Raw genomic sequence first — 13028 nt, 5'->3', positions numbered from 1 at the left:
GATTACCAGAGATGGAGATATGGGGTAAGCTCTCTCTCTGACCAGTAATGAATACAGAAAGACAGGAGCTGTTTTATCCCACGTCAGCTTATCAGTCCATCTAGCTCAGTGTTGTTCACACTGACCGGCAGCAGCTCTCCAGGATTGGAGGCAGGGTTCTCTCCCACCAGCCCGACCTGAAGATGCCATGGGGGACTGAACCTGGAACCTTCTGCATGCTGAGCAGCTGCTGTACCACTGAATAGGGCAATTCCCCAGTGGCAAGCTGATGGAAGGCATTCTATGTCCAGAGTCCCTATGCACCCCTAGTGACATACCTGGGTCTAGGTATACACACGCACCCCGATGGTGAACTTGCTCCTTTAAGGGGGTACAGCTCCATCCAACACTGGCTGGACTACCAACCTGAGCGCATGAACCCATCTTGCCTGAATTGAGTTTCACTTTATTGGCTGTCATTCAGTGCATTAATGTGCTCAAGCACTGATTCAGCACTTCCCTATCTCATCTGAATCAGAGCATTATTGCTCTCCTTTGAACCCTTCTGTCTGAATCAGTAACATGTCATTGACTGGCACAGGAACAAGTTGAGGCTAAGGAAGGAGAGTGGGACTCTTGCCTCCATTGCCATATGTATGTTAATAGAACAGCTACACTGCTGGTTGTTCTTACATGCTGAAGTAACCCAGCATAAAACAGATTTTGGGTGGAATTCCTGTAACTTCAGCTCAGCATTTTTGTCTTACCTTGTCTCCACAAAAAGAAAAGTTAGAGCTTCGTCCTTTGAGTGTTGGAGTTCCTTCCCATAATAGCTGCTTGGCTCCCATGAAGCATCCTGCGGGGGCAGCTGGTTGCCCTCAATCTGATGGACACAGGCTCTGCTCAACCTTAAAGGTAAAGGTACCCCTGCCCGTACGGGCCAGTCTTGACAGACTCTGGGGTTGTGCACCCATCTCACTCAAGAGGCCGGGGACCAGCGCTGTCCGGAGACACTTCCGGGTCACGTGGCGAGCGTGACAAAGCTGCATCTGGTGAGCCCGCGCAGCACACGGAACGCCGTTTACCTTCCCGCTGGTAAGCGGTCCCTATTTATCTACTTGAACCCGGGGGTGCTTTCGAACTGCTAGGTTGGCAGGAGCTGGGACCGAGCAGCGGGAGCGTACCCCGCCACGGGGATTCGAACCGCCGACCTTTCGATCGGCAAGCCCTAGGCGCTGAGGCTTTTACCCACAGCGCCACCCGCGTCCCCTAAACCTTACCACTAGTATTACATACATCTTTATATACAGTCACCACCAGCTGAACTATTTTCTCCCCTCCCAGCAGCCTGATGAGGGCTAAAGTAGACATGCTGTCATGAGATGAATGACAGGATCTTGTGTTCTGTTTGTGTATCATACATGCGGCCCATCAAAATTTGTTGAGGTGTGCACCCATGGATTGATTTTTGTCAATGAGAGAAGGGAGAAAATAGCAAGATAAACAAATAAGGACAAGGAAGAGGTAAAGAGACAAAAAGTTAGCAAACAACCAAGAGTTGTTGGGAAGTCAAAACAGGAGATTTTTCCTGCAGAGAAAAATACTTGTGCCAAGTTGGCCAGAGGCAGAGCAAATCTGAAAGGCTGGTGGCAGAATGACTGTTCCTCTTTGGTTGCACACCACAAAGTAGTAGCCCCTCATCCCCACAGAGGATGGCCAGAGGAGCTCAGTGGAAGACACAGCCATGAAATAGAAACAGACTGAGGCAGAAGAAAAAAGCTGGAATGGATCTATGCCTTGTGGATGAGGGAGTTCCTCAGCATCCTTTTTATTCTGTCTGCACCTCTCTGCTTCCCTAGATCCTTTTTTTTTTTTAATTACTGTGTGCCGCCCCCCGCCCCCGCCCCCCGCTGCACACACCTATGGTGAAGGCAGTGTCTGCATGTGGGGCATTTATCCCATGGAGACGGGTTCGTTAGAGCAGTCAGGGCTCAGCTGTATCAAGTGAAATGGCAAGCATTTTTATGGAAACAAAAAGTTCGTCCCAAAACCTCAAAGCTATATTCTTCCTTTCCTGTACCATGCATCCTTCCACATGTTATTGCAGAGAGAGCCTTGGATACTTTTCTTTCAGTCTCCTGCTCTCTGGCCAGTCAACTCTCTGCTCCACATAGCCAAGCTCAATCCAAAACAATGGCTGAGATCAGGAGGCTCCACCCATCTGTCTTCACGTAGGGCAATAAAACACGACCACATATTACACGGTATTAAACTTCTTTGGATCCAGGCAAGGCTTCCTGTGCACAGTTCTGGTTAACTCCCCTAAAAAGGGGCATTGTAGGAGTTGGAAAGTGTTCAGAAAAGGGCAATGAAAATCATCAAGGGAGCAGCTCCCCTATGAAGTTCGTTCGCAGCATTTGGGACTTTTTAGTATAGATAAAAGGTGCCCAAGAAGTGACATGATAGAAGTTTATACAAGTATGCATGGCATGGAGAAAGTGGATAGAGAATTTTTCTCTATAACAGTAGAACTCATGGACATCCAATGAAGCTGAATGTTCAGAGATTCAGGGCAGATAAAAGAAAGGGCTTCTTCACACAGTGCAGGGTTAAAACTGGAATTCGCTCCCACAGGAGGCAGGGATGCTAAATTAATTTCTTAACCCTAGCTAAGTTTCTATTTTCCCCACACATACTAAGTTTTGTTTTTCTTTTAGAAAAGCACTTGAACAGCGACAGAGGCGCCAGCTCAAAAGGGCGATGGCGGGGGCAACGTCTCGCGTGATGTCAGGATATTGGGCAGAGCTGAATGCAGCGGTGGCAGCGTGGTTTCAATGGCTGGCAGCTGTTCCTCCTCCTCTTGCTGCTGCTGCTGCTGCTGCCACACTGTCAGGGGCTGCTCTGACCCTCCTTCTCCACCCACTGATTTCTTTGGACATGAGGAGGGGCAAAAAGGGCTCTGTCCCCAGTAGTTGGTGCCCCTGAACAGAGCAATTATACAATGCACATGAAAGTTTATACCCAGAACAAACTTAGTTGGTCTCTAAGGTGCTACTGGACATTTTTTTATTTTTTGTTTCTACCCAGGTAAAATTCAGAGTTTGAGTTTAACTTCGTGAGCAACTGTGTTACTTTCTGCTGGCCATCAAAGCAAAAATCCCTTAGCAGACTGGCTTGTCAGACAGTTAAGTGCAGCACAGAATCAGGATTCCTTGTACACGAAGCAGCATTCCAGAAGTACATCTGCTGGTTCTTGGGAACGCCTTATCTTTTGTTAGCCCCCCATAGTGGATACAGTCAAAAGCACTGGGGGAGTCCTCGATTGACTAGTCCTGTCTTAATTTTGACATGCACTCCCTACTCCTTTGATAAAGGCGAAGAAAACTATTCAGGAAAGGAAGATTCAAAAGCCAGATGGAAGGGAATCGGCCTGGATTTTACTGATGAACTAATCAGTGATCTGTTTTAATTTCTCTGTAGGTTTTATGGTATTATTCTTGTAAACAGCTTTGTTTTTTGCAGTATACACATATATTTATAAAATACATAACTAAATGTTGCACGGGTGACATGTAGGCTGTATCTGCCAGTATTTGAAAGCTGAAACTCAAATTTCTTGCTTGAGTATTAGAGGCTGTGCAGCAACCAACCTTTTGTTTGGAGTCTGTTTCTGGTCTTTTATGCAATCACAGCGTGATTGTTGTGATCCTAAGCTCTCCCAGAAGCAAAGCAGAAAGAAAAACAATGTCACTGGAAACAAAAGCTACATGGCAACAGGTACTGGTAACTCCCACAGCAAACAGGTAACTCCCACCTCCACCACAATCAACATTCACCAAGTTATTCCCCATAATGCTGTCATATGAACTGTGTAGGTTTGCAAATGACACCAACTTATTTAGGATGGTAAAAACTCATATGAACTATTAAAAGCTCTTCTGAGTGAATGGACAACAAAACAACAAAGAAACAAACTTTTTTTAATTGAGGGGGTTCTTTTGTGTATTTTTCAATGATTACATTCCATTTTTTTGTGAATGTGCAGATATTTTTTACAACTGTTTATGTTTTAAATGCTATTGGGTGACAGAGAGAAGATGGAACTGCTCAACACCTGTGTTGCCTCTGCCTTCACTCCAAAGGAAAGCAATGCCCAACCTGGTGATAAGAGAATAAAAGGTGTAAGGAGGGAGCTGCAGCCCAAGAAAGGAAAAGAGGTGCTACTTTAAAGGAATTCAGATCTCCAGGGCCTGATGAGCTGCAAGCAAGGGTTCTAAAGAAGCTTGCAGATGGAATCTCAGAACCTCTGTCTATAACTGGCAGCCCTGACAATAACCTTTGAGAATTTTAGGACAAGTGAGGTCCCTGTAGACTGGAGGCAGACAATGTCCCTATCTTCAAAAGCAGGGTGGAGGCGGGGAGACCTAGGTAACTGACAACCAGTCAGCTTGACTTTGGTGTCTGGAAAGGTCTTAGAACAGATAGTTCAACAGTCGGTCTGTGAGCACTTAGAAAAAGATGCTGTGATTACGAAGACCCAGCGTGGGTTTCTCAAAAATACAAGCTTTGTAGGTAAGGGGAATGCTGTGTGTCTTGATTTCACTAAGGCTTTTGGTAAAGTCCCTCATGATAAAGGGACTGCTGAAATTTGGGTTGGACAAGGTAACTGTTAGGTGAATTTGTAGCTGGTTGACCGATCAAACCCACTAATGCTCACTAACAGTTCCTCTTTATCCTTGGAAAAAGTGACACATGGAGAGCCGCAAGGTTCTATCCTGGGCCCATTTTTGTTTATAAATGACATGGATGAAAGAATTGAGAGGATGCTCATTCAATCTGCAGATAACACCCATCTGGGACGGGTAGCTAGTGCTGCAGAAGACAGAATCAGGATTCAAGATGATCTTAACAGATTGGAGAACTGGTCAAAAACTAACAGGAATTTCAATAGGGACAAATGGCAGGTTCTGCACTTAGGAAGCATATAAGACGGGAGACAACTGGCTGGCCAGTAGTTCATGTGAAAAGGATCTACAGATTTTAGTGGACCACAGGCTTAACATGAGTCAACAATATGGTGCAGCACCAAAAAAGGCAATGTTATTCTTTTGGACAAAGAGGTTCAACATTCATCCATTTATTGATTTTATATACTGCCCTATAGCCGGAGGTCTCAGGGCAGTTCACAATAAAAATCACAATATATAACATCAAAAATAAAAATAATTCAATAACCCCCCCCCCCCAAAGAGCCACCTTTTAAAGGGTATAGGATGTTGATCTATCAAGCAAAGGCCTGGTTAAAAAGGAATGTTTTTGCCTGGCGCCTAAAGGTGTATAGTGAAGGCGCCAGGCAAACTTCCCTGGGGAGAGCATTCCACAGATGGGGAGCCACTGCAGAGAAGGCCCGTTTTCATGTTGCCACCCTTTGGATCTCTCAAGGAGTCTGGTGTCTTTATGATTTATGTTTGATTTACACACACAGGTTATATGTGTCTAGATGCAGTGGCGTAGCACAGCTGACTAGCACCTGCCCCCCATCTGTCTCTAGATAGAGTGCAGAGCATTCACACCCCAAGTGTCCTGTTCCTCCCATTGCTGCAGTCTCACATTCCAAGAGACCCCCAAACTTCATGTCTGGCGCACTCTGCAGCATAAAACAGCCTCCCCGCCTCATGCTCTGCCAACCCCCACCCCCACCTAGGCAGCCTGCAAAACTTGTGCCTTTCGCCTGTCCACTTACCTCATCCTGTACTGCAGTTCTGCCCCTCCCTCCTGAAATTCTGGGCTTTTGTCTCCATCTCTCCCCTCAGGGAGACGCGGGTGGCGCTGCGCTGTGGGTAAAAGCCTCAGTGCCTAGGACTTGCTGATCGAAAGGTCGGCGGTTCGAATCCCCGCGGCGGGGTGCCCTCCCGTTGCTCGGTCCCAGCACCTGCCAACCTAGCAGTTCGAAAGCACCCCCGGGTGCAAGTAGATAAATAGGGACCGCTTACTGGCGGGAAGGTAAACAGCATTTCCGTGTGCTGCGCTGGCTCGCCAGATGCAACTTGTCACGCTGGCCACGTGACCCGGAAGTGTCTGCGGACAGCGCTGGCCCCCGGCCTCTTGAGTGAGATGGGCGCACAACCCTAGAGTCTGTCAAGACTGGCCAGTACAGGCAGGGGTACCTTTACCTTTTACTCCCCTCAGGGAGGGGCTTTCCTCATTTTCAGTCTGGCAAGTGAGTCTCCATTAACGGCCTGCTTAATGGGTTAATGGCTGAGCCAATCTAGTGATTAAATCTTGTTGTTCTGCCAGGCAGTTTTCTGGACACAGAAAAACTGGTTTAAACTGCAGGCTCCCCACTAAATCCAGGAATTTAGGGGAGTCTTTCCACTGTAAACTTATAAGAGGATAGTTTTAATATTTTTTTTCTGGGGCTCTGATATTTGCACTTTTAATTTTCACATCATGTTGAGTTTGCTGCTTGACTGTTCTTTGCTCTAGTCAAACTGCTAATTCTATAGTTTATAACAGTTGAGGAGAGCAGGGTGCTTGTCTCGCAGTATCTAATGGGCAGAGGGACATAGGAGAATTCGGCTAGCCAGCTGAATGCCAGCCTCTTTTCTGCTTTTCCCCACAGCAACAGTAACTCAAATTGCCTTGCTACCTTCTCATACATGCAGAGTCAGCCCACTCGTGAGGCAAGGTGAGGCGACTGCCTCAGATGGCAGGATCCACAGGGGCAGCAGACCCCAGTCTAGATCTTTATTCTCCCCTTGTTCCTGATGTAGATTTTTCCTGGCGGGCAGAGGGGTGCCATTTTGGGTTCGTTTCAGGTGCCAAAATGTCTTGTGCTGGCCCTGCCCAAATACCATGACCATTTGGGACTTTATCAAGGATTAAAATGCCAGTGTAACCTACAGAATGAATACACTGTGGGACTGCAGGCTGTAACATGGGCTGTGGGATACTGAATTGATTGTCTGGGAGAGGGTCACTGAGTGGCTGTTGGGTGGGAAGGCATTTCTGGAGTAGAGCAACTAGATCTCTCTGCTAGCCTCCCCCCTGCCGTCTATCCAAGGCAGTGACTGGAGAGAATGATTGCAGTGGGGTTGCCTGTGGAACTGCTGCCTGCAACTGCAATGTGATGCTTGTCCCACAATCTGTCAGATGCTGGCTTACCCTGGAGCAAACTGAGCAAAAGCTTGCTTGGTGGGGAAGAATGACTGGAATGAGGTCACTGCAAGTGAGGCTGTGCCTCTGCCCTTCCTTCCCGACATGCCCCTGCTTCCCGACCTGACAAGTCCAAGATGAACAGCGAGAGCTAAAGGGCTCGTTCCTGGAGGCTCTCAGCTGGTGTCTCTGCCGACTTCCAGCCAGTTTGGACTGTCTTGACTGCAGCTGCTGCTTTTTCTTCTATTAAAAAAATGAAGTCTATGCAGCAGAGTGAAGAAATGTGGATGACCCAGAAAGTCTACATCTGCCTCTAGTGGACAAATAATCCTTTGGGAGTACGACCACCCCATCTCTAGGATTGTATTCTGGAATTCTATTCTCCTTGTTGGTTTTACAATAGTCCTTTCTTTGTGCCCATTTTCTGTCTCCTGCGAACAACTTGAGAGCTATCCATACAGTGTCAGTGTTTTGGAGAGAGGCATCCCTAAATTTCTGTTTGTAAGGAGGAAGATTAAACCAGCCCTCTTTTGATTTTATTTTTAAATTTTAAATTTATTTATTTTTTAAAAAATTACTCTTAAGGAGGACATGATTTTCTTAGACACCTTTTGTTGTATTGTATTTATTTTCCAATCCACATTTTTATTTTAAAGGGGAGCTTTATGGTTTTATACCATAAACTGTTGATCCCCCCCCCCCGCATTCCTTTTGTTTCTGTTAGGTTAATATTTTAACCAAGAGGTAGGAATGAACAGGTAATGTGTAATGGATTGATTGTCTGCTTTCTAACAGCCATCCTTCCACCACCTAGCGGGAGTCCCAGAAAAAGGCTACTTTGTGTGGTTCTCTTAGCTCTTCTAGCTCCCTCTGATGGGGAAAATATACTATTAAGATAGTTTCATTTTTAAAATTCAGATGGCTTTATGGAAAAATAATTTTTCTTGTTTGCAGTAAACACTTTAGGAGTTAAGGGTTCGTTTGATTAGTGTTTTATTTCCTCCCAGGAATCAAATGAGCCAATTATAGTCTACTTTTTGTCCTCACACTTTTAGACGAAAAGGCCCTTGTGTATAGCAATCTTCAGGGGTCTCTGGGTATGAGACTGCATTTTTTGTCATCCGTTGAAGGGGAGCCAGGACAAAACATCACCAGCCGTGCCTCTGAGGCCAAAAAACAGTTTCAAGGTTAGCATGAAAAACCCTTCCCTCTCCACATAAACAAAGGCTCCAAATGAACTGCACAAACTGTTTGCCAAATACCTTTATTGTCAGCAAAAGTTAGACGAGGCAGTTTGGGATAAAGAAGGTGGTCTGCAATTTGGGTAGTGCAGGCTTTGCAAAGCGGATTGATTAATTCAGCCTCTGACCCCCAACCCCCCGCGGCTGGTGCTGGCTGTGTCTTTGGCTAATATCCCAGGCTATGGAAAGGGCAAGCCATTCTCCAAAGCAAAAAGCAAATCACTATCTAGTTATGAATAAACCTCAAACACTTAGGGAGGCACACCCACAATGGGATACTTTGCAAGTAACCAGAGTCCCCTCCTTCCCCACCCCTACAGCAACAGACACAATGTACCCCTCACATTTAAACTTATCAGCCAAAAAGTGACAAATACATCCTTTGGCAGATGGCCTACACGGGTCTCCGAAGGCCTTCACCTCCTCTCCCAAGTCATGACAAAAGCCCTCTCCTGGGCTCACAAGCCCACAGATTCCGTCCAGAGATGAGATTTCAAGTGGGAGCAACACAGCTCTGGCCAAGCATGCAGGAGTCCAGGTCAGCCGGCAGATGGAGCCAGCTGCTGCATTTGCTCCCAGGATGGCTGAGTCTTCGCCTGCTAGACGATAGCTGGGGCTGTTTGGAATCGAGATGCTATACCAGCAGCCCCAGAAGAAGATGGCTCAAAAAATGAAGCAAATCCCCTGCTTTGCTCAGCTTGTCCTACCCTCTCTAGGCAGGCAGCCATTAAATGACCCACACTAAGCTGGAGCGATAGTTGGCTGCGGAACGTCCCTGGAATAAAGCCTGGTTTGTGTGACCGCAAGCAGCCACGTGAGGACAGCTCAGGCCATTGCCCAGGACACACTTGACGGATGAAGGGAAAAGGAAAGGAGGGCCCAGGGGAGAGAGGCGGCTCTCTGTGCTTTTATAGCATAGCCTTTGTTATAAAAACAGAGGAGGGAATAGAACGCCAGCCTGACCCAGGGAGGAGACAGCAGGGCAAGCACAGCTACGTCATCCGCTCTTGTGACAGGGCCAAGCCAGGAGTTGATTTCACTACATCTAAACACACACGGAGATTAGTCTAAGAGAATGGAGTGGAAGTGGGCTGAGCAGGAAGCGGAGATGAAGAGAAGAAGCTCTCAAGGCTGGTCTTTTGCTTCAGAGTCTTGATCATAGATGTAACTTCCGACAGCACCTGTGTTCACACCTGCAAAAACAGCAGAAGCATCAATGGAGGAAGATGGTTGAAAGCAGAGAGGCCCAGTTAACACCCAGCAGGCAGAAGAGGAAAGCAGAATGCACAACTTTCTGTGCTAAGTTTCTTTTCTGCTTCAAATGGTGTTGCTCCTCCCACTTGGACCAAGAGGAGTACGCAGATCTGACTTGTAACTGCCATCCCATGTGAGAAAGAAAGCCTCTCTCTGTTTGGGGACATAGCACAGCACTGACTAACTTCAAAAATACTCCATGTACGTGGGCAATGATGTTTAAGTTTGAGATCAAACTGGTATCTATTATTATTATTATTATTATTATTATTATTATTATTATTATCATCATCATCATCATCTCATTGTATTTTCTTTTAATTATCTCTTACTACATCAGTTTCTGTCAGGCCTGCTAACCTTCTTGTCTCTTGTTTAACAACCGAGTTCTAGAAAATCCATCTGTCCCAATATCAGACTCACCTTTTGGTCCAAAGAGGATCCCATAGCATGGCTTGTGGCAATAAGGCTGTCCATCATGCTGGAGGGAAGGAAAATGGGAGAGAAATACATTGCTGTAAACCATAAGACTAGTCTCTCCACCACTGGAAGGCTTATTTGGATGGCCAACTATTGCATGACCAAGGAGCCTTTCCTACTGGCCAGTAACAGGTATGTGTGGAAGTGCTGGGGGAAGGGAGAGGCAGGGGTCTTTCTCAAAGACCCCTCCCAAAAGCAGATGCTGGCCAAGGATCCAACTTGGCCCATGTGGCACCGATCATAGTGAAATGCTGAATCTCCCTGCCTGGAAATGACCTTGTGCCTAAGGACAAGGGCAACCCAAAAGGCTTGGACCTGCCTCTGTTGTGGCTGGTACCCAAGGATTCTGCATGTCTGAGATCTCATAGGCCAAAGCCATTAATATGAAGCAGTGGTATACTGTGCCTGAACAAAATGGGAGCTTTCACATCCAGAGCTGGAACTCTCTGGCTGTGTCTACATTATGCCTTTATAGCCCATTTGAAACACGTTTCCCCTTCAAACAATTCTAGGTACTGTGGTTTGTTATGAATTGCTGGGAATGGTAACTGTCAGGGGGAAACTACATTGCCCAGAATCCTTTGGAGACAGAATGATATTTAAATGTACAGTGTGTATAGCCACTAGGAACAGTGCAGAACTGCAAATTCCTCCTCCTATTCTATTTACCGTATTTATATTCTGCCTTTCTCCTTAACATGAATTCAAGGAGACATACAGATAAAACAGAAACAGCTAAAAACACCGGGGGGGGGGGGTAATTAACATACAGATAATTACAATTTTTCAAAAATCGCAGTCCTTTCCTTTAAAACAGGCAGCTCCAGTTGGAGCTTCTGAACCGTTTTCATAGGAACTCATTTTCACGTGAAACTCATTACAAGAACCCAAACAGGATCTAACTACGGCGTGTATCACAGTGGCCCAAGCCAAGATCTCCACAAAGAGGCACACCTGGCAACTAACTCTGCCACTGCACTTCCAGCCACCTCAGAGACCTGGGCTTCCACACTCAGGGCTGAGTCCAGGAGCACACACAAAATGCAAACTGGTGTTTTCAGGGGGGGCGGCCCCATCCAGCACAGGGTTCCTATTGTCTGTTCTGCCTTCACAGTGACCAAGAGCACCTCTGTCTTGTCTGGATTAAGTTTCAATTTGTTCACCCTCATCCAGTCCATTACTGATGACAGACACCAGTTTAGAACCAAGACACTTCCTTGGAAAGCTGAAAAAGGAGAAATAGAGCTGGGTGTCATCAGCATACCGGAGATACCAAACTCCCAAACTCTCCCAGCAGTTTCAAATAAATGGTAAATAGCAAAGGGGACAAAGCCAAACCCCGAGAGACCCCCAGGTCAACGTCTCAGATGCTGTGGGGCACCTGGGCCCTTCTTTGCTTGTTCCTTTTGCATACATACAGCTGCTCTTTGGACACAGAAGAATGCAGCTTGTTTGCTTTTCAGAGCAGTAGCAGAGGAAGCCGTGCATGCCAAAACCAACTTGAGTTCATAGGGGAAGAGCTGCAGCCAGGATTTCTGGCTACAAAGCAGGGCTCATCATCAAATTGCTGTATCAGTTAGCAAACAGGCAGCTAAATATACAAGGTTCAATCTGCCTCTAGGTTTATAACTTCTGACAGTTCTCACATTGCATTTTTCCTTCTAGAAGATGAAATGCTATGTCAAAAAAGCACTTTACACACATGAAGAACATATAAATGTTATCTGGCTCTGGAAGTGTATGCTGGGAATCCACAACAACTGTATGAAGTGGCTGAAGAGAACCTAAAACAGGAGGGAGTGTTTAATATTCCAGAGCAGACAAAGGACTATGCTCTGTGCAGGTCACAGGGACTAGAAGTACACTATGAGAAGTCACAGTCATTAAGGCAGGATGACTCCAAAGTCAGAGGAGATGGAGTGGACCTTTTCTGAAAGGTGAGCAAACCCCCTCTCTAAACTGGACCGATACATACTGTGTAAGCTCTTCACAACTAAGTTTGGAATAAACCTATGCCACATTAACCTGCCACTGGTAAAAGTCAGTTAATCAGAGCCTCTTCCTCATTATCTTTATGTAACAAGCATTTCTTGCTAATGGTTTTTACCGATTCTCAGAGGGCTTTAACAACCATGATATTTTGGAAGTGCACATGTGAAGTTGCTCAAAACCATAGATCACTCCAGGATACATTTTGTGTGTACCTGCTTATCTCAAAGCATGTCATTAACCCAATCCTCAGGTTGTAAGCCATTTCCCAAACTTCTGGTGGCATTCTCACAGGCAAATGCTTCTGTGTTTTTACTAAAACCATGACCCCAACAATGCATTTCTAGTGACTGTGTTGCTATTATGGTGAGTGGTTTGAAATTTGTAGTGTATAACCTTTTGTGAATTGAAAACAACACCTATCCCTTAGAGTAGGAAAATCTCCATAAGAAAATGCACATAGAGAGAGATTCTATTGGATTGATGTGCGGTGGGGGGGCAGTGTTTTAGATAAGGAGAAAGCCATTCAGAAAAAAATGAAACTATCATACAAAAATTGTGAATATTCACTTTGTGACAATTTTATCAAGCACTACATGTCTTTTAAATGTGCAAAATATCTGCCCAACCCGGAGACACCTGTGTTAGAATGCAGCGTTTGCACCCAAGCCTTACCTCAGCGTGGCCTCCGGGGATCAGAGTCTTTCCACAGCGCTCACAGCGCAGGCAGGGGCGGTGCCAGTCCTTGCCCAGTGAAGTCACCTTCTCAGCTAGAACAGACAAGAAGTGGCATGCGGATTTGCAAGTCAATCTGTCCTCATGGCAACTTATGCCACTTGTGCCTCACAGAAAACCATCAGACAAAAAAATCCTCCAGAGATCAGACAAACCACATCCAAAGCAGTGCCGGAAGGGTTTGACACAAGAATC

General features: G+C 46.0%; 1 protein-coding gene across 2 annotated transcripts in view; it reads right to left on the bottom strand.

Moving 5' to 3' along the window:
* Positions 1-8382: 8382 nt before the first annotated feature.
* The window catches only part of LOC114598400 (cysteine-rich protein 2), a 51826-nt gene continuing 47180 nt past the window's right edge, over positions 8383-13028 (bottom strand). For both annotated transcript variants that reach the window (XM_077928135.1, XM_077928136.1), the window contains exons 6-8: positions 12774-12868; positions 10053-10110; positions 8383-9568 (exon numbers count right to left, since the gene is read on the bottom strand). In XM_077928135.1, the coding sequence (XP_077784261.1) occupies positions 9501-9568; positions 10053-10110; positions 12774-12868 (221 nt within the window). In that variant the 3' untranslated portion in view covers positions 8383-9500. The remainder of the gene's footprint in view (positions 9569-10052; positions 10111-12773; positions 12869-13028) is intronic.

The sequence above is a fragment of the Podarcis muralis genome, chromosome 5, assembly GCF_964188315.1.
Source record: "Podarcis muralis chromosome 5, rPodMur119.hap1.1, whole genome shotgun sequence".
Taxonomy (NCBI): Eukaryota; Metazoa; Chordata; class Lepidosauria; order Squamata; family Lacertidae; genus Podarcis; species Podarcis muralis.
The sequence above is the reverse complement of the archived record's forward strand: the minus strand, read 5'-3'. Positions and strand labels throughout refer to the sequence as shown.